Source organism: Schistocerca gregaria, chromosome 3, assembly GCF_023897955.1.
Source record: "Schistocerca gregaria isolate iqSchGreg1 chromosome 3, iqSchGreg1.2, whole genome shotgun sequence".
Classification (NCBI taxonomy): Eukaryota; Metazoa; Arthropoda; class Insecta; order Orthoptera; family Acrididae; genus Schistocerca; species Schistocerca gregaria.
Genome location: NC_064922.1, coordinates 327,774,122 through 327,797,165, shown reverse-complemented (window position 1 = coordinate 327,797,165; position 23,044 = coordinate 327,774,122). Strand labels below are relative to the sequence as shown.

Here is a 23,044-nt window from a genome sequence, read left to right as displayed (position 1 = left end):
GCCACAAATCACTCTCCTATCGTGGTCCTTTGCTCCATCAAGATGTTGCTTCACCTATCATTGGTCGCCACCTTTCCTTGGACCTTCCACGTTGATGAACCTGTGATCGGGTTGTACTTTCTACACCATTACAAACTTTTTCCTAACCTGCAGGCCGCAACATTCTGCCATGCGTCTGGTTCTACGATTCTGTGCTCAAATGAGTTCAGCAAGACTCCGCTCTCCATCTCCCTGGCTACGCTTTCCACAGGTACATCTCTGCTCGAAGGTATTCCTGCACATCTCTATGATTTATCAGACGTCCGCACACAGATCGACGGGCTCCGCACACATAATGAGGACTTAGGCCGCAGCATTGCTGCTGCCTCTAGTGAATTGGCTCATGCACAGATTACTATATACAGCTTGTCTGTAGAGCTGCTTCTTTCAGAACCGTCATTTGCTTCTACTGTGTCTTCACTCTGCATCACTCCTGTGTCGAGTTACCCTTCCCATGCTGCCCGTTCTGTGCCGTCGCTGTTTAACCTACAGGAAGCTCATGTTCTCGCTCTGTGGCATCCCTCGCATTGTGTGGCTGCCGCGCCACGCCCTCAGTCGTCATCTGCCACTTGCGCACCGCCCACTCCATTCTGGCCCGGCAACATCAGTGACCCACCGTTGTTCATGCCCCCCTCCCGCCCCTCCCCCTCCCCCCCCCCACCTACCCCATTTCGCGGGTTTTGGCAATCAGCAATGGCACTTGTCACAGAATCCACATCACAGACGGCCCACCTGTATGTTATAAAGTTCGATGTCTTAACCCTTCCAAATTGCTGCGAGTGAAAGAAATTGTTCAGGGTTCATTGGCTTCGGGCATGCTCCGACCATCAGACAACAACTGGTCTTCACCTATCCACCTTGTGTCTAAGAAGGATGGCTCACTACACGTGTGCTGGGACTACAGGTTCCGTAATGCTAGGACAATAATCGATAACTATCCCATTCCTCACACCCAGGATTTCACTCAGTTACTGCATGGCTTGAAGTTATGTTCTGTCTTAGACTGTTCAAAGGCGTATCACCAAATTCCCATACACTCACTAGATATTCCGAGGATGGCCATCATCACACCCTTCACCATATTTGAATACTGTTACTTGCCTTACGGCTTGAAAAATGCTGTGCAGACATGGTAATGTTTCATTGATTCCATTTTGCTACCTCTGCCTGTCACGTTTGCCTATTTGGATGACATCCTGATCTTTTCCTCGTCTGCCGAGGAACACCAGTTTCACCTTGACACAGTTCGTGCAGCTCTCGTGACCAATGGTTTGGTTATAACCATGACAAATTTCAACTACGTTCTATATCAGTTACAATCCTTGGTCATAAGGTCTCGGCCAATGGCTTCCAACCAGTGATTCACGTTTCAAAACCATTCTTGCACTGTCTCTTCCTGAGGATTACCATCAACTCCATCGTTTTCTGGGTATGGCAAACTTCTATAGACGCCATATCCCTCGGGCTGCCTCCATGCAGTCAGCCCTTACTGATGCTCTCTCTGGTAAAAATAACAAGGGGAAGCGAAAGTAGGACATAGTCTAGGCCCATGCTCGATGCATTTGACAATCTGGAAATAGCCATCGCGAAAGCAATCACTCTCGCCCACCATATTTCTATTACTACTGGCGCTAGCGAATGAGCTGTCTTACAACAGCACACTGCAGACTCCATGCAGCTGCTCCATTCCTTTTCAAAAAAACTAACCAGGAGTCAGTTTAAATTGTCGGCTTTCGACCGCAAGCTTCTCGTGGTTTTGAGGCAGGCAAACACTTCAGGAGCGATGTGGAGGGGCGTCATTTCACTATCTACTCGGACCATCAACCTCTCATTGACGCAATATGCAACCCAGTGGAGGATCTCCTGCCGCAATGCTTCCAGCACATGGACTTTATTTGCCAACATTCTTCGGATGCTTGTTACATCCGCTGTGCTGAAAATTTTGTAGCTGACTATCTATTTCGTATCTCAGTGATATCCACACCCTTGTAGTTAGATGAACTCGAGCGACTTCAAACTCAAGACGCAGACACACAGCGACTGGTTTCGGACGATGAGTCTTCGCTTGCCATCAAACCTCTTACCATGCACGGGTCGCCGACTCCGGTCCTCTGCAACATTTCTACTGGCTCCCCCCACCCCTTGGTGACATCTGCCCTTCGGCGTGGGATGTTCGACGCTTTACACAATCTGGGCCACCCCGGAACGCAGTCAACAGCAAGACTAGTCACTGAACGTTTCGTCTGGCCAGGCATGCGTCATGATTGCTGCTCCTGGGTATAAGCATGTGTCCCTTGCCAACGTAGTAAAGTGGGCAGATGCACGAAGCCTCCTTTAGGACAGTTTGACATCCCCAGGAGTCGCTTGTGGCACATGCACACTGATGTGGTCGGTCCTCTCTCCCCTTCCGAGGGGTACAAATACGTACATATTGTTTATGATCGACCGGCTCACCCTTTGGGTTGAGGTGATTCCTCTGGTCGACATTACAGCAGAGACCATTGCTCGTGCCTTCTTATTGGCAAGGGTGGCGAGATTTGGCTGCCCCTTTTAAGTTACTATGGACCAGGAACGACAATTCGAGTCCATGCTTTTCACTCGACTGTGTGAACCATGCGGAGTAGTGAAATTCCACATGACGGCCTATCATCAGCAGGCAAATGGCCTGGTTGAGCTATGGTACCAAAGTCTAAGAGCTGCACTCATGTACCATGGTGGGCTTTGGTCTGAGGCACATCCTTGGGTCTTACTCGGCATCCACTCCACCCACAAGGAGGACCTGAATGCTTCGCTCGTGGACGTCTTATGTGGAGAACCACACATCCTGCCAGCTGAATTCGTTAAGGACACACCTCCATTTGACGCAATCGACCTTCCGGCCCTCAAAGAATGAGTGCGTACACACGTCACCCGCCTTCGCCCACCCCTGCCTGGCACTGAATCCACGCCGCCGGTGTTTGGGCACAAAGACGTGGCTTCTTTTGCAAAGCTATTTTTTTGTGGAGCATTACCTGCGACCAACTTTGCGAAAGAGCGGCGACACTTTCTGCGCAATCCACCCATCATTTTGCACGACAATGCACAGGCGTATACAGCGCAAGCTGTGGCTGCTCTGTTCGGTCGATGGGACTGGGAAGTACTGTACCACCCACCATACTCCCGAGACTTAAGTCCTTGTGACTTTGATTTGACACTGAAAATGAAGAGAACACTTCATGGCATTCGCTTCAGAACTGTTCCAGAGATTCGACAGGCAGTAGACCGCTCCATTCACACCATCAACAGAACAGGGTCTGCTAACGGTATACTACACCTTCCACATCGCTGGCAACGGATTCTACCCCACACTGGTGACTTCTTTGAAGGACAGTAACAGGTGCAAACATGTAACTCTTTTGTATCGGTTGTGAATAAATACTTGCCACCATTTAAGTTCCAACCCTCGTATGTTGTTAAGAAATGTGAAATATAAAACCAAGTCGTATGCAGAGCGACTCCACTTCCATTTAAATGTGAAGTATTTGCAGTCTTCCCCTTCTCGTGCTCAAATTGTGTGGCGCCGTGGAAGAGGGGGAAACGTACAGCACTATGGCATGCGTGGCTGCAGGCCGAAATCTTGGCCGCCTTTGGCCGCAGTTGATATTCATGGAGCCCCAACACCTGCTCTGTTCTCCACCTCCGCCTACCATCATGGAATAAGTAATCTGAAATTGGTAACATTCTGACCGAAACCGGTTACCATTACAAATAAATATTTTACTGCGGTCAAGGCTCTTTTAATCCACATTACAAGCGATTATAAACAGAATACGGCTGAATTATAAACCGAATACGGCTGAATGCCGTCTGCTAAGTGCTCGTAGTGTTGTCACCAGAAAGAATTCTCGTTCGCTGTTCTATGTTGCTTGTGTTCACGCCATTATAAACGGGGCTTTGAGTGTAGCAGTTTGTTATTATACTTTTCACACTCAGCAACTGCATGCTGATAATCTAATGCTAAAGGAAAACAGCAAGCTCTCTAGAAAAGTGAAGACCAGCAGCACATAAATTTGTACTCGCAACATATAGGAGCGCACTCTAATTAAGCAGCACTTTTCAACAGTAACGATATTGTTAGTCAAGATACTGCAACTGACAAAAATCAATACGGGTAGATGGAATAACTAATGACGAGGGTCCTAGGATCTTAGAGCAAGAATGATACCTGTATCGGTATTCTTCTATCAGCAACTCTTTTCTGCAGACCACCCCACTGCTCACGCAACCAAATTTCAAATTTAAGGGCACAATAACGGGGGGCGGAGAGGGGGGGCGGGAGGGGGGGGTGGGTGTCGGGCGAGACTTAATTTTGGCTGAAACGGCGTTCCGGCACCTCCTTGGGATTTTTTATTTTTTTTATTTTTGATTCACTGGAACAAGTGAACACCGGAGATATAAAGTAGTACGTGTGTATAGAATCGCAACGTAACTGTACTTTGCTGCTGGGACGTATGGTAGGGGTCCTATTCAAACGAGTTCAATGGGGAGCAAAGTGACACTGCTATGGGAAAACAGACGATAGCACCTGTTGTTTGTATTAAATCTTGTGGTTTTATTGTTTAGATATTTCATTGAAAGTATTACGGGTAATTATTATTTAAATAACTGTAATAAATTATTATGTGAGACAAGTACAACTGTCAACAGCTAACAATTATACACGATAAGTTAATTATCGGAAGTATATATCTGGCGTACAAAACTGACGTCAGTATACTGTCGTTTTCAGCCAAGTGGCTGGGGATAAAGACAATGTTAAATAATTATGCCACGTTATTTCAGTGCAATTATTAAATACTAAGGCAGAAATTTTCGTAAAGGAAAGTGCAGATTAGAGACAGAAGAGAATCAAATAACAAAGAAACCAAACATAAAACCAGGAAATGAAAGATATCAATATCATTAGATGGTATAGCTGCTTGGTAGATGCTTTGAAATACACTCCTGGAAATGGAAAAAGGAACACATTGACACCAGTGTGTCAGACCCACCATACTTGCTCCGGACACTGCGAGAGGGCTGTACAAGCAATGATCATACGCACGGCACAGCGGACACACCAGGAACTGCGGTGTTGGCCGTCGAATGGCGCTAGCTGCGCAGCATTTGTGCACCGCCGCCGTCAGTGTCAGCCAGTTTGCCGTGGCATACGGAGCTCCATCGCAGTCTTTAACACTGGTCGCATGCCGCGACAGAGTGGACGCGAACCTTATGTGCAGTTGACTGACTTTGAGCGAGGGCGAATAGTGGGCATGCGGGAGGCCGGGTGGACGTACCGCCGAATTGCTCAACACGTGGGGCTTGAGGTCTCCACAGTACATCGATGTTGTCGCCAGTGGTCGGCGGAAGGTGCACGTGCCCGTCGACCTGGGACCGGACCGCAGCGACGCACGGATGCACGCCAAGACCGTAGGATCCTACGCAGTGCCGTAGGGGACCGCACCGCCACTTCCCAGCAAATTAGGGACACTGTTGCTCCTGGGGTATCGGCGAGAACCATTCGCAACCGTCTCCATGAAGCTGGGCTACGGTCCCGCACACCGTTAGGCCGTCTTCCGCTCACGCCCCAACATCGTGCAGCCCGCCTCCAGTGGTGTCGCGACAGGCGTGAATGGAAGGACGAATGGAGACGTGTCGTCTTCAGCGATGAGAGTCGCTTCTGCGTTGGTGCCAATGATGGTCGTATGCGTGTTTGGCGCCGTGCAGGTGAGCTCCACAATCAGGACTGCATACGACCGAGGCACACAGGGCCAACACCCGGCATCATGGTGTGGGGAGCGATCTCCTACACTGGCCGTACACCTCTGGTGATCGTCGAGGGGACACTGAATAGTGCACGGTACATCCAAACCGTCATCGAACCCATCGTTCTACCATTCCTAGACTGGCAAGGGAACTTGCTGTTCCAACAGGACAATGCACGTCCGCATGTATCCCGTGCCACCCAACGTGCTCTAGAAGGTGTAAGTCAACTACCCTGGCCAGCAAGATCTCCGGATCTGTCCCCCATTGAGCATGTTTGGGACTGGATGAAGCGTCGTCTCACGCGGTCTGCACGTCCAACACGAACGCTGGTCCAACTGAGGCGCCAGGTGGAAATGGCATGGCAAGCCGTTCCACAGGACTACATCCAGCATCTCTACGATCGTCTCCATGGGAGAATAGCAGCCTACATTGCTGGGAAAGGTGGATATACACTGTACTAGTGCCGACATTGTGCATGCTCTGTTGCCTGTGTCTATGTGCCTGTGGTTCTGTCAGTGTGATCATGTGATGTATCTGACCCCAGGAATGTGTCAATAAAGTTTCCCCTTCCTGGGACAATGAATTCACGGTGTTCTTATTTCAATTTCCAGGAGTGTAATTCGTTTGTGTTAAAATCCCTTACTGGTACCCCAAAATTACAGCAGTTATTGCTGCCTATTACTAGAACGCAATTAAAGAAGTTGACCGATATTCAACACTGGAAGATGTAGTTCTCCCTCGAGTATTTGAACAGGCCTTCAAAACAGCATTGCCAGCTTGAAGGATTTCCCGTCAAATTTGACGGAATTTCATGTTGTGTGACAGATAATTTTGCCTGTTGACGAATTTTTTGACGGTTATTATCAAAACTGGGCGTTTTTTGGTTTTTTCTGGTTTCATTTAACTCCTTTTAAAAAAAGTTTCTTTGATAAAACTATTACGAACGCAAACCGCTGTGCACCTGTAAGACAATACCATGAATGTATTGCATTAAAACTCCTAAGTTTCACTCAGTGTGTTGCAAAAACGGGCTGAAGTTCTGATTTGTTCATTCAAATTAAATACATATGGGATACAACGGAAAACTGAACTGAAAATAACTCCTTAGATTTCTTTCCTATTGAGCAACGTATGTGGATTTTTTTTTTTTTTTTTTTTAGCTAGCAGTATTAAACATCTCTGATGATTGGCGAACTCAGCAAAGCAAACATGATGCGGTGGCAAATGGCTCTAATTTCTGTTGTAAGCAAAGCTACAATAGCAAGTATGAGTCCACACTCCCGGAAGGAGCGTAGGGTGGAGAGGCAGGAATCCTGAAACCCCATTCTGGGAAGGATCCAAGAAGAGGCGGTTTGCCATTGCCCTCCTCCGACCTGTTACGAAGTGTCGAGCATGTTTTTGTACACAGGGGATGACTGTGATGAGTGCTGGTACTGTGTGGTGTCGTGTGTGAGTTTTTGTGGATGAGGAGGGAGAGCATGATACGGGCCACCGAGCTTAGCATCCCTATCCGATGGACGAATCACCATCAACAGTTTCACATGTCCTCTCTTCATGAGAGATTGTGGAGAGGTTTTGAATTTAATCCAGGACATTGGCGCAAAAACTGGCGATCAGGAAGTTTGAACTACCATCTCTCCTCCCCTGGTGGGCCAAATACTGGCAGCAAAAGTATCGTCTACCACCAGGATTCGAACTGGCTTTAAACACACGGTACTTGCGTCTAGCACCAGGAGCACACTAATAAAAATATGTTTTGCTCTATGAGTTAATGCCATGAATTCTTGTTGGCAGCCGCGCGGGATTAGCTGAGCGGTCTATGGGCTCTGATGGACTGTGCGGCTGGTTGCGGCGGAGGTTCGAGTCCTCCCTCGGGCATGGGTGTGTGTATTTGCCCTTAGGATAATTTAGGTTAAGTAGTGTGTAAGCTTAGAGACTGATGACCTTAGCAGCTAAGTCCCATAAGATTTCACACACATTTGAATCTTTGATTTTTCTTGTTAGTGAGCGCAATATGTTGCAAAATAAGTTTTATTTTTTCCTTATTTTTGCAAGAAAATATGGAGATATTTCATTTTAACAGGTTTTGGTCGATTTCTTGGTGTTAGTTTGACGGAAAAAAATAATCACTTGTTGGTAACACTGGTTAGATGTGAAAGGTGATCAGTGGGTCTAATTGCAAAATGATTAACTACAAACACTGTCAGAGCAGCTTCAGCAACTACACGTCCGTACGTTTGATAGACTGAGATGGCAATGCTGGCTGTTGTGAAGATGAAAAAGGTTCAGCTGCTTTTAAATATTTCTTACTTTCTCCATGCAGAAGTACACCTGACAAATGCACATTCAGGTTGCACTGACAATATTTACATCGCGCACTACTAGGTTCCTGGGCACCTCTAGCAACCAATCCTTTAATTGTTTATCACTTAACCATTCTTTTCTAAAATGTCGTGCATACCGCTTACCATTCTTTTCAGACGTGTTCAGTCTGTCGCAAAAACAAACAAAAAGGGCACCAGACACTAGTTGTTAAACTCACAATAACTCATCACAACACTGTAACGTGGTATGCAGCTCCACAGCGACCGGGGGAATTCGTGTCCTAGTGACTTGCAGGTGTACGTTGCCTACAGCCGATGCTGACTGCATTGTGGTCTTCTTTGTTGCTGAGCTGAGCTGTCTGTTGCAGTCACTCTTTTGATGCTCTATATTCATTGTGATTTTTACGAAAATGACTGATGATAAGCTTTCTGGCTCATCAGGGGCGCTACCTTCTACTCTATTTGGGAAAAGAAAACCAGTTATCAAGAGCTCATGGAAGCTAAAAACACTGTTTTGCACTGCTTACACTGGGTGCTTACAGAACAAGGAGGTGGAATTTGTTCACCCCCCCCCCCTCCCACCCCCAATCCTCTCCCTGCAACCCATCGCTCCATGCAGCATAGCTTGTCCATTCTCCCCTCTGCTCGCAAGTCCGTACACTAACATATTGCGCTTACTATCCAGAATTCACGGTATTAACTCATAGAACAAAGCATATGTCTTTTAGACTGCTCCTGGTGCTACAGGCACGTATCCTGTGTTTAAACGACTGCTCAATGGAAAACTCCTCCCCCCCCCCCCCCCCCATGAACCATGGGCCTTGCCGCTGGTGGGGAGGCTTGTGTGCCTCAGCGATACAGATAGCCGTACTGTAGGTACAACCACAACAGAGGGGTCTCTGTTGAGAGGCCAGACAAACGTGTGGTTCCTGAAGAGGGGCAGTAGCCTCTTCAGTAGTTGAAAGGGCAACAGTCTGGATGATTGACTGATCTGGCCTTGTAACTATATCCAAAACGGCCTTGCTGTGCTGGTACTGCGAACGGCTGAAAGCAAGGGGAAACTACAGCCGTAATTTATCCCGATGGCTTGCAGCTTTACTGTACGATTAAAAGATGATGGCGTCCTCTTGGGTAAAATATTCTGGAGGTAAAATAGTCCCCCATTCGGATCTCTGGGCGGGGTCCACTCAAGAGGAGAAAGAAAACTGGCGTTCTACGGATCGGAGTGTGGAATGTCAGATCACTTAATCGGGCAGGTAGGTTAGAAAATTTAAAAAGGGAAATGGATAGGTTAAAGTTAGTTATAGTGGGAATTAGTGAAGTTCGGTGGCAGGAGGAACAAGACTTCTGGTCAGGTGACTACAGGATTATAAACACAAAATCAAATAGGGGTAATGCAGGAGTAGGTTTAATAATGAATAGGAAAATAGGAATGCGGGTAAGTTACTACAAACAGCATAGTGAACGCATTATTGTGACCAAGATAGATATGAAACCCACACCTGCTACAGTAGTACAAGTTTATATGCCAACTAGCTCTGCAGATGAAGAAGAAATTGAAGAATGTATGATCAAATAAAAGAAATTATTCAGATAGTGAAGGGTGACGAAAATTTAATAGTCATGGGTGACTGGAATTCGGTAGTAGGAAAAGGGAGAGAAGGCAATGTAGTAGGTGAATATGGATTGGGGCTAAGAAACGAAAGAGGAAGCCGCCTGGTAGAATTTTGCACAGAGCACAACTTAATCATAGCTAACACTTGGTTTAAGAATCTTGAAAGAAGGTTGTATACATGGAAGAACCCTGGAGATACTAAAATGTATCAGATAGATTATGTAATGGTAAGACAGAGATTTAGGAACCAGGTTTTAAATTGTAGGACATTTCCAGGGGCAGATGTGGACTCTGACCACAATCTATTGGTTATGACCTGTAGATTAAAACTGAAGAAACTGCAAAAAGGTGGGAATTTAAGGAGATGGGACCTGGATAAACTGACTAAACCAGAGGTTGTACAGAGTTTCAGGGAGAGCATAAGGGAACAATTGACAGGAATGGGGGAAAGAAATACAGTAGAAGAAGAATGGGTAGCTTTGAGGGATGAAGTAGTGAAGGCAGAAGAGGGTCAAGTAGGTAAAAAGACGAGGGCTAGTAGAAATCCTTGGGCTAACAGAAGAAATATTGAATTTAATTGATGAAAGGAGAAAATATAAAAATGCAGTAAATGAAGCAGACGAAAAGGAAAACAGACGTCTCAAAAATGAGATCGACAGGAAGTGCAAAATGGCTAAGCAGGGATGGCTAGAGGACAAATGTAAGGATGTAGAGGCTTATCTCACTAGGGGTAAGCTAGATACTGTCTACAGGAAAATTAAAGAGACCTTTGGAGAAAAGAGAACCACTTGTATGAATATCAAGAGCTCAGATGGAAACCCAGTTCTAAGCAAAGAAGGGAAAGCAGAAAGGTGGAAGGAGTATATAGAGTGTCTATACAAGGGTGATGTACTTGCGGACAATACTATGGAAATGGAAGAAGATGTAGATGAAGATGATATGGGAGATGTGATACTGCGTGAAGAGTTTGACAGAGCACTGAAAGACCTGAGTCGAAACATGGCCCCCGGAGTAGACAACATTCCTTTGGAACAACTGACGGCCTTGGGAGAGCCAGTCCTGACAAAACTCTACCATCTGGTGAGCAAGATGTATGAAACAGGCGAAATACCCTCAGACTTGAAGAAGAATATAATAATACCAATCACAAAGAAAGCAGGTGTTGACAGATGTGAAAATTACCGAACAATCAGTTTAATAAGCCACAGCTGCAAAATACTAACACGAATTCTTTACAGATGAATGGAAAAACTAGTAGAAGCCAACCTCGGGGAAGATCAGTTTGCATTCCATAGAAATACTGAAATGCGTGAGGCAACGCTGACTTTACGACTTATCTTGGAAGAAAGATTAGGGAAAGGCAAACCTACATTTCTAGCATTTGTAGACTTAGAAAAATCTTTTGACAATGTTGACGGGAATACTCTCTTTCAAATTCTAAAGGTGGCAGGGGTCAATTACAGGGAGTGAAAGGCTATTTACAATTTGTACAAAAACCAGATGGCAGTTATAAGAGTCGAGGGACATGAAAGGGAAGCAATGGTTGGGAAGGGAGTAAGACAGGGTTGTAGCCTCTCCCCGATGTTATTCAATCTGTATATTGAGCAAGCAGTAAAGGAAACAAAAGAAAAATTCGGAGTAGGTATTAAAATCCATGGAGAAGAAATAAAAACTTTGAGGTTAGCCGATGACTTTGTAATTCTGTCAGAGACAGCAAAGGACTTGGAAGAGCAGTTGAATGGAATGGACAGTGTCTTGAAAGGAGGATATATGATGAACATCAACAAAAGCAAAACGAGGATAATGGAATGTAGTCAAATTAAGTCGGGTGATGCTGAGGGAATTAGATTAGGAAATGAGACACTTAAAGTAGTAAAGGAGTTTTGATATTTGGGGAGCAAAATAACTGATGATGGTCGAAGTAGAGAGGATATAAAATATAGACTGGCAAACGCAAGGAAAGCATTTCTGAAGAAGAGAAATTTGCTAACATCGAGTATAAATTTAAGTGTCAGGAAGTCATTTCTGAATGTATTTGTATGGAGTGTAGCCATGTATGGACGTGAAACATGGACGATAAATAGTTTGGACAAGAAGAGAATAGAAGCTTTCGAAATGTGGTGCTACAGAAGAATGCTGAAGATTAGATGGGTAGATCACATAACTAATGAGGAAGTATTGAATAGAATTGGGGAGAAGAGAAGTTTGTGGCACAACTTGACCAGAAGAAGGGATCGCTTGGCAGGACATATTCTGAGGCATCAAGGGATCACCAATTTAGTATTGGAGGGCAGCGTGGAGGGTAAAAATCGTAGAGGGAGACCAAGAGATGAATACACTAAGCAGATTCAGAAGGATGTAGGTTGCAGTAGGTACTGGGAGATGAAGAAGCTTGCACAGGATAGAGTAGCATGGAGAGCTGCATCTAACCAATCACAGGACTGAAGACAACAACAACAAAAATGGAAAAAAGTCGACAATACAGTATAATTTTGGCAAAAGATCGCATCATATAAAGACGCTAGTTCCCAAAATTCATTTCAGGTGCTCTCAGATTTTGCAATGATGCTTTTGGTGGTACCTTGGTCAAATGTTGAGACCTAAGAGCATTTAGCATGGTTACTAATCTGAAAATATCCCTCAGGAATAGACTTAATACAAATATGGTAAACGCAGTTCTCACTGTATTGGCCGGACTTAGCCGTGTGAACAAGTGCTGTCTTACTAGAGCATGGGTTGAACCAAATTGGCACAGTAGCTGCGTACCGAGGAGACCAACAATCCAGCACGTCAATTGAAGAAGAGGCAGAGGACGATGTGGATGAACTGTTATTATTTTAATCAACATTGGCCGGTAAATATCTTTAAATTTGTGCATCTTCACGTTTTCCTGGCGCAATGACTGCTCATTAAATTTTGGGCGTGCTGCGCATAATTTCGGCTTTTTCTTCTAATATTTTGGCTGTATACTTTCCAGCCAACTATCTGTCGGTTCGTTCTGAAGATGACTGGACCTTATACAGCTGAAATATTAGAAGTAAAAGCTGAATAAGTGCGACTGGATGCCAGAAACTTAATGGCCTGTATTTAAATTTGCTTGGTACTGCTACCTTAAAATGTGATGTAGTTATATAATAATATATATTTTATATTTTGGCCGAGTACGGCGGATTTTTAAATGACTGGCCGTCTCGCAAACTAGTTATGAGTATAATGTCTAAAATAAATTTTAATTTCGTCTTTTTATTTGCAAGAAATTACGGAAGTTTTATTTTTTCTTTATTTTTGCAAGAAAATATGGAGATATTTCATTTTGACGGGTTCTGACGGATGTTTGGGTGTTGGTTTGACGGAAAAAATAATCACATGTTGGCAACTTTGCTTTAAAATATGTTTTCTGTGAAGGACTGCATTTATTTATTTGGAGCGAGGTTTTCATTGTTGTGTTTACTAGACGGTGTCAATCGAAGTGAAAACTTTTTGTGGACCATTTTAAGATTTAAAAACGAAGACATGATGAATAGGATTCAGAAATTGCTATTCTCAGAATACAGTGAACTTGAAGAACTCGTTTTGTTAGAAAGCCCTTTCGCAGAAACCGAGAGGAACGGTAACGCCATACGTCAGGTTCAGTTAGGTACCGTATTCCAAACAACGCTATTTTAAACTTGCATAAATGTAGCGTAACACTTAAGTGAGTAATGTGATTTGTTGATGCTTACATATTTTGATTGTCCTCATAATAGACAGTTAGTATATTACGAAATGACAGATTTCGATTGCATTATTCAGTAGCAAACGAGATGTATGTACAGGAAGCGGGTCTATTTACGGATTATAAGACCTCGACTTCACATTTATAAACCCATACGTTCATTTTTTCAATTTACTGTAACGACTGCTCTGAGACAAAGTCACGTAAACTATCTCCAGCTCATCACATTATCTGCACCAAATTTCACAGCTGTGACAACACACTCAAATTTGAATAGCGTTCACCAAGTGTCAGTCTTATACATTCCCATCCGAACTGTTCATCACGTACTATGACTCAGCACACTACATTCTTAAGGCGCTGCACTTGCTCTCGTATTTATGAAGGCAATGATTCACATCCCCGTATTGTATCTAGATTTGCTTTTGGTAGCCTAAAGTAATTTAGGTAAAGCATGGAAAACATAAATCAGGATGGCTGGCTGCATACTGGAGCCTACACACTCCCAGGTGCAAAGCATCTGTTTAAAATAGTGCTACCTCATTCCATTTCTCCCCGGTGTATAATGAAAATGTTATTTGGTAATGTAAAACGCTAGTGCTACACCATTCAGTCATTTCCTATTCCCAGTCGCAGCACACGCTTTACGCATATATGTGTATATATACACATGTATGTTTCATAATGTAACACTACACACAGTCATCAGATGTTAGGACCATAGTGACAATGTATGGCTTCCATTCTGTGTAAATGAGATGTTGAGGATGATGTGATACTGAAACGCCAAAGAAACTGGTATAGGCATGTATATTCAAATACAGAGACATGTTGACAGGCAGAATATGGCGCCACGGTTGGCAACATCTATATAAGACAACAAGTGTCTGGCTCAGTTGTTAGGTTGGTTACCGCTGCTACAATAGCAGGTTATCAAGATTATGCAAGTTTGAATTGGTGCACAAGCGATTAGACACAGAACCTCCAATGTAGTGATGAATTGAGGATTTCTCCGTATGACCATTTTACGAGTGTACCATTACTATGAGGAATCAGGTAAAACATCAAATCTCCAACATCACTGCAGCTAGAAAAAGATCCTGTAAGAATGGGACCAGTGACAACTGAAGAGAATTGTTCAAGGTGACAGGAGTGCAACTCTTCCAGAAATTGCTGCAGGTTTCAAAGCTGGGCCATCAACAAGTGTCAGAATGTGAACTGTTCAACGAAACATCATTGATATGGACTTTCGGAGCCAAAGGATCACTCGTGTACCCTTGAAGACTGCACAACACAAAGCTTTTTGCTTTGCATGGGCCTGTCAGCATCGACATTGGACTGTTGATGACTGGAAACATGTTTGCTGGTCAGATGTGTCTCATTTCAAATTGTATCTAGCGGATGGACATTTATGGGTATGGAGACAACCTCATGAACCCATGGATCCTGCGCCACCAAACTTCCCAGAGACGAACATTATTGAGCACATCTGGGATACATTGCAACGTGCTGTTCAGAAGAGATTTCAACCCCTTGTTCTCTTATGGGTTTGTAAACAGCCCTGCAGGATTCATGGTGTCAATACCCCCCAGCACTGCTTCAGACATTAGTCAAGTGCATGCCACATCGTGTTGCGTTGCTTCTGCGTGCTCGTGGGGGCCTATAAGATATTAGGCAGGTGTACCAGGTGTACCAGTTCCTTTAGTTCTTTAGTGTATTATACATTGCTTATCTCTGGGAACATGTTTTTCCAGAAAAGGAGGAAAAGACATAGTGTGAAAGTGTTACGTGAAATGGTAGATATTCCATTACCATTACTATTATTTATGTGTTTCACATTTTTTGCAAAATGACTACTCTACATTATCTAAATAATCCTTCAGTGTAGCAACAGAATTTATGGCTAAAGAGATACTTTCTAAATAAGTTTGTTTTAGTAATCTCTTGAATATCTGTGTTGAATTTATTTTATAGTTTTATTCCTGGGTAGGAAATGCTATTTTTAGTTTTATGTTTATTGTGTTTTTTGATAAATGTAAGTTCAGGCTGGCCATTGTTTGTGCAGCAATTCTGAATGCTATTTTAGATGTGCATACTGTACCTGATTGGTAATTGTACTGACATTGTGTAATTAAAATTCCCAGTGTTTTGAACAGATCTTTACAATGAGCTCTACTACTATTTTTGGTTATTATTCTTATAGTGCATTTCTGTAGTTTGAAAACTGTTCTTATTTTGTGTATTTGTTCCCGAGAAAAGAATATTATTCTGTGCATTTGTTCCCCAGAAAAGAATTATGTAGCTAAAAATGAATGTACATACAAATAATATGTAATGAAAAAACAGTGAGTGTTGTACACTGATGACAGGATTCTAAGATCATACATTCTTATGACATTCTCATGGTTTCAGCGGCTCTTCCTCTGCCTGCTGTGTTTGCAATTTGTTTTCGTTAGTCATAGCCAATTGGGTAATATTATACATTAGCCAGTGAGGATCGCTGGATCTAATGACTTGTTTAGGTGGAAGACATGACCAGATTACTTTTGTTTTTGACAAGATAGACAGTTATTGGTCTGACTATTATGGATTATGAACTTGGGTACTGGTTTTGGTATGTATCTCTTGTATGTTTCTCATAATATGACAGGACTCCTTGAGATATTAGCCTATTTTGTATCCCACTGCTATAGTTTGATTGTGAGTTCGTGAAGCCAATGAACGTGACTTGCGGAAAATTTGCTGTGGTAGCAGACTTATCTATATCGTAGCCTGAGGTCTAGGCTGGACTGAAATATTACCATTTGGATGTGAATTGGCAAAGCCCACTGATACGACTGGAGAAAACTGGCTATGGTAATGGACTGATCTGTATTTTACTCCAATAATTGTTTTGAAAACATTGTTGAAGTGTTCCAATTTCTGTGGTGGTACTTATTCAGAAACATAAAGAGTACAGTTTAAATTTTACTGAATATTCTGTTTTATATCACAACAACCTGCACAATATATTACATTATACCGTCATGTAATTTCATACATTACACATATCACAATGTTTGTTGAACCATATTTTCTCATTGGTTCCACCACCTTATTTAGTCATCGAACTCAATGGGTTTCATCTTGCTCCCTTCCCGTTATTCACCACATGAGCCGGCGCCAACTGCAGTATGCAATGACAAAGCTGCCAACACAAGAAGTACTTTTTATCCCTTCTGTTTGCAAATGACTGTGTGTTGACACCACTTCAACACTGAATATTCGTTCCTATAAATTTTTGTGTTTGTCATACAGTCTATAGTGATGCCATCTACATTTACTTTAACTATGTTATTTCCCTCTTGAAATTGAAAGTCACAGAATTTGTTTCTTTATGATCAGTGTCATTTTATTGCATTCCTCTTCTTGGAGTTCTCTTTTATTCTTACGGGTTGTAACATTGCATTGTCACAAAAGAACATTTCTTTCTCCCAGATTATCACTGTTGGGAAACTCAATGATGTATATCTGGTACAATATTGGTCCTAAAATGGAATGACTGATTTCCTCCTGCATCCTGTCCCATTCCAAATTTGGTCGGCACCTCTGATGACCTTGTGTTGTCGACTTGAAACCCTGATCTTACATCTTTTAACCACACCATAAATTAGAGCACTGCACCACAGACAAATGGCTCTGAGCAGTATGGGACTTAACTTCTAAGGTCATCAGTCCCCTAGAACTTAGAACTACTTAAACCTAACTAACCTAAGGACATTACACACATCCATGCCCGAGGCAGGACTCAAACTTGCGACAATAGCGGTCGCGTGGTTCCAGACTGTAGCTCACCACAGACATAAAAAGTGCAATTATTTGCAGCTGTCTCAGTGAGTCAGTGCTCTGGGTTATTTGTGACATCAGGGCATTGAAACCTGTATCTCTCAGTTTATCATTTTTGTCGTTGGTGTCTGTTAATTTCTGAGCTTTATCACTAGAACTGCATGATTTTTTTATATGCCACTACCAGTACCTGAAACCTTGACAGTGATCCAATTGACAGCAGTGGTTAATGCTGTTTTCTATTTTAACCCTTTATGTGGAAAATGGTGAAAATAAAAACAAAAAAAGATTTTCAGTGCTTATATTTATTTATTACGCTTAAAGAAATACAATTCAGTCAGTTTTAGAAATTTTTGACAAAAAATTATGAAAATTATGAAGTGTTGCTTACAAGAAACATTGTCAGCAGTAGACCACATTTATACATATTATAGAAAAAAAGTGTATGCCAATAACCTCAAGCAAAAGGTTTCCTGTACACGAATAATTTAATTTATAAACACATTTATGCATTCCTGCTGTGTAATAGAACTGTTTCATTTTCCCTGCTAGTTCTTCCAATGGAATTTTTGGAAACTGTTAATCTTTGGAACGAAGCACAATACTACACTCCTGGAAATGGAAAAAAGAACACATTGACACCGGTGTGTCAGACCCACCATACTTGCTCCGGACACTGTGAGAGGGCTGTACAAGCAATGATCACACGCATGGCGCAGTGGACACACCAGGAACCGCGGTGTTGGCCGTCGAATGGCGCTAGCTGCGCAGCATTTGTGCACCGCCGCCGTCAGTGTCAGCCAGTTTGCCGTGGCATACGGAGCTCCATCGCAGTCTTTAACACTGGTAGCATGCCGTGACAGCATGGTCGTGAACCGTATGTGCAGTTGACGGACTTTGAGCGAGGGCGTATTGTGGGAATGCGGGAGGCCGGGTGGACGTACCACCGAATTGCTCAACACGTGGGGCGTGAGGTCTCCACAGTACTTCGATGTTGTCACCAGTGGTCGGCGGAAGGTGCACATGCCCGTCGACCTGGGACCGGACCGCAGTGATGCACGGATGCACGCCAAGACCGTAGGATCCTACGCAGTGCCGTAGGGGACCGCACTGCCACTTCCCAGCAAATTAGGGACACTGTTGCTCCTGGGGTATCGGCGAGGACCATTTGCAACCATCTCCATGAAGCTGGGCTACGGTCCCGCACATCGTTAGGCCATCTTCCGCTCACGCCCCAACATCGTGCAGCCTGCCTCCAGTGGTGTCGCGACAGGTGTGAATGGAGGGACGAATGGAGACGTGTCGTCTTCAGCGATGAGAGTCGCTTCTGCCTTGGTGCCAATGATGGTCATATGCGTGTTTGGCGCCGTGCAGGTGAGCTCCACAATCAGGACTGCATACGACCGAGGCACACAGGGCCAACACCCGGCATCATGGTGTGGGGAGCGATCTCCTACACTGGCCGTACACCTCTGGTGATCGTCGAGGGGACACTGAATAGTGCACGGTACATCCAAACCGTCATCGAACCCATCGTTCTACCATTCCTAGACCGGCAAGGGAACTTGCTGTTCCAACAGGACAATGCACGTCTGCATGTATCCCGTGCCACCCAACGTGCTCTAGAAGGTGTAAGTCAACTACCCTGGCCAGCAAGATCTCCGGATCTGTCCCCCATTGAGCATGTTTGGGACTGGATGAAGTGTCGTCTCACGCGGTCTGCACGTCCAGCACGAACGCTGGTCCAACTGAGGCGCCAGGTGGAAATGTCATGGCAAGCCGTTCCACAGGACTACATCCAGCATCTCTATGATCATCTCCATGGGAGAATAGCAGCCTGCATTGCTGCGAAAGGTGGATATACACTGTACTAGTGCCGACATTGTGCATGCTCTGTTGCCTGTGTCTATGTGCCTGTGGTTCTGTCAGTGTGATCATGTGATGTATCTGACCCCAGGAATGTGTCAATAAAGTTTCCCCTTCCTGGGACAATGAATTCACGGTGTTCTTATTTCAATTTCCAGGAGTGTAGATTGCATTTTGAACACATGACTGCAGAGTATCCAGATGGACAATAACGACAACGACCTTTGGGACCGTATACAGGTCAATGCTCAATATTATCAAATCGAACATCTTAAGTAACAGTCAGAGCTGTTGGCTTACTCCTCTTCTTTTGTGGTAGTGTTATTTCTATTGAGGGCCTTCCTACTTTCCTTTTCCCAGAAAACATCAAACCGTAGGGCAATATCTGCCTGAATGACTTTGATGGGGTCTTCTTGCCAGAAATTCTCTTTTAAATACCAGCCGTGCATTTACAACACTCAGATCTAGCATAAATCCAAACAATCTCATGTGCCAACGCCTAGTTTTTATTGGTACTCTGTAGAGCTCTATCAGCATACCAGCAAGATGAACTCCTCCCATATGCCTGTTATATGTTGTTGTTGTGGTCTTTAGTCCTGAGACTGTTTTGATGCAGCTCACCATGATACTCTATCCTGTGCAAGCTTCTTCATCTCCCAGTACCTACTGCAACCTACATCCTTCTGAATCTGCTTAGTGTAGTCATCTCTTGGTCTCCCTCTACGATTTTTACCCTTCATGCTGCCCTCCAATACTAAATTGGTGATCCCTTGATGCCTCAGAATATGTCCTACCAAGCAATCCCTTCTTCTGGTCAAGTTGTGCCACAAACTTCTCTTCTCCCCAATCCTATTCAATACTTCCTCATTAGTTATGTGATCTACCCATCTAATCTTCAGCATTCTTCTGTAGCACCACATTTCGAAAGCTTCTATTCTCTTCTTGTCCAAACTATTTATCATCCATGTTTCACTTCCATACATGGCTACACTCCATCAAATACTTTCAGAAATGACTTCCTGACACTTAAATCTATACTCGCTGTTAACAAATTTCTCTTGTTCAGAAACGCTTTCCTTGCCATTGCCAGTCTACACTTTATATCCTCTCTACTTCCACCATCATCAGTTATTTTGCTCCCCAAATATCAAAACTCCTTTACTACTTTAAGTGTCTCATTTCCTAATCTAATTCACTCAGCATCACCCGACTTAATTTGACTACATTCCATTATGCTCGTTTTGCTTTTGTTGATGTTCATCTTATATCCTCCTTTCAAGACACTGTCCATTCCATTCAACTGCTCTTCCAAGTCCTCTGCTGTCTCTGACAGAATTACGATGTCATCGGCAAACCTCAAAGTTTTTATTTCTTCTCCATGGATTTTAATAGCTACTCCGATTTTTTCTTTTGTTTCCTTCACTGCTTGCTCAATATACAGATTGAATAACATCGGGGAGAAACTACAACCCTGTCTCACTCCCTTCCCAACCATTGCTTCCCTTTCATGTCCCTCAACTCTTATAACTGCCATCTGGTTTCTGTACAAATTGTAAATAGCCTTTCGCTCCCTGTATTTTACCCCTGCTACCTTCAGAATTTGAAAGAGAGTATTCCAGTCAACATTGTCAAAAGTTTTCTCTAAGTCTACAGATGCTAAAAACGTAGGTTTGCCCTTCTTTAATCTAGCTTCTAAGATAAGTCGTAGGGTCAGTATTGCCTCACGTGTTCCAACATTTCTATGGAATCCTTTTCTCCAAAGGTCTCTTTAATTTTCCTGTAGACAGTATCTAGCTTACCCCTAGTGAGATAAGCCTCTACATCCTTACATTTGTCCTCTAGCCATCTCTGCTTAGCCATTTTGCACTTCCTGTCGATCTCATTTTTGAGACGTCTGTTTTCCTTTTCGTCTGTTTCATTTACTGCATTTTTATATTTTCTCCTTTCATCAGTTAAATTCAATATTTCTTCTGTTAACCCAAGGATTTCTACTAGCCCTCGTCTTTTTACCTAATTGACCCTCTGCTGCCTTCACTACTTCATCCCTCAAAGCTACCCATTCTTCTTCTACTGTATTTCTTTCCCTCATTCCTGTCAATTGTTCCCTTATGCTCTCCCTGAAACTCTGTACAACCTCTGGTTTAGTCAGTTTATCCAGGTCCCATCTCCTTAAATTCCCACCTTTTTGCAGTTTCTTCAGTTTTAATCTACAGGTCATAACCAGTAGATTGTGGTCAGAGTCCACATCTGCCCCTGGAAATGTCCTACAATTTAAAACCTGGTTCCTAAATCTCTGTCTTACCATTGTATAATCTATCTGATACATTTCAGTATCTCCAGGGTTCTTCCATGTATACAACCTTCTTTCATGATTCTTAAACCAAGTGTTAGCTATGATTAAGTTGTGCTCTGTGCAAAATTCTACCAGGCAGCTTCCTCTTTCATTTCTTTGCCCCAGTCCATATTCACCTACTACGTTTCCTTCTCTCCCTTTTCCTACTACCGAATTCCAGTCACCCATGACTATTAAATGCTCGTCACCCTTCACTATCTGAATAATTTCTTTTATTTGATCATACATTCTTCAATTTCTTCTTCATCTGCAGAGCTGGTTGGCGTATAAACTTGTACTACTGTAGTAGGTGTGGGCTTCGTATCTATCTTGGTCACAATAATGCATTCACTATGCTGTTTGTAGTAACTTACCCGCATTCCTATTTTCCTATTCATTATTAAACCTACTCCTGCATTACCCCTATTTGATTTTGTGTTTATAATCTTGTAGTCACCTGACCAGAAGTCTTGTTCCTCCTGCCACTGAACTTCACTAATTCCCACTATATCTAACTTTAACCTATCCATTTCCCTTTTTAAATTTTCTAACCTACCTGCCCGATTAAGTGATCTGACATTCCACACTCCGATCCGTAGAACGCCAGTTGTTTTTCTCCTGATAACAACATCCTCTTGAGTAGTCCCCGCCCGGAGATCCAAATTGGGGACTATTTTACCTCCGGAATATTTTACCCATCATTTTACTCATCATTTAATCATACAGTAAAGCTGCATGCCCTCAGGAAAAATTACGGCTGTAGTTTCCCCTTGCTTTCAGCCATTCGTAGTACCAGCACAGCAAGGCCGTTTTGGTTAGTGTTACAAGGCCAGATCAGTCAGTCATCCAGACTGTTGCCCCTGCAACTACTGAAAAGGCTGCTGCCCCTCTTCAGGAACCACACATTTGTCTGGCCTCTCAACAGATACCCCTCCGTTGTGGTTGCACCTACGGTACGGCTATCTGTATCGCTGAGACACGCAAGCCTCCCCACCAACGGCAAGGTCCATGGTTCATGGGGGGAGGTTGCCTATTGTACTGACGTGCAATACTGGGACAGGTCACATCAATTTTTCTTTTTTCATTGCTGTCCCACCGGTTTACTGTTGAGAGTGGTTGGACACGACAAAATGAGCTTGCAAGTGTCACGATTTTATTGTCTACCCATCTTACTAAAATGAGGTCTGAGTGACTGTCCTTCCTGTAGTCATAGCTGCCTCGTCCTTGTTTCAGTAACTGCTTCTTGTCTTGTAGAGGACAGTTCTTTTTTCGGTTTTTCCTTATGGTGTCCATGGACTCAATGTTTTTTTTTTTTTTTTTAAGTATGTTATAAGTTCAAGGCTGCAAAAGAAATTTTCAAAATAAACTCTGGGAGAAATATCTCTTGGAATACTTTTGCAAAGTGTAACCACAATTTGTCCTCCAATTCCAAATACTTTCTCATCATCAGCAAGATCAGTTACCATCCCCTTGCCAGTGTAGTGAAGAAAATCATAGACAACTCCAGACACACCAGCATGAACAAAAATCTTAAAACCCCACTT

General features: G+C 43.5%; 1 protein-coding gene across 1 annotated transcript in view; it reads left to right on the top strand.

Annotated features, from left to right (window-relative positions):
• The first annotated feature begins 13,278 nt into the window (after positions 1-13,278).
• LOC126355359 (uncharacterized) overlaps positions 13,279-23,044 on the top strand; it is a 255,309-nt gene continuing 245,543 nt past the window's right edge. The window contains exon 1 of the mRNA XM_050005653.1: positions 13,279-13,399. Within this exon, the coding sequence (XP_049861610.1) occupies positions 13,279-13,399 (121 nt within the window). The remainder of the gene's footprint in view (positions 13,400-23,044) is intronic.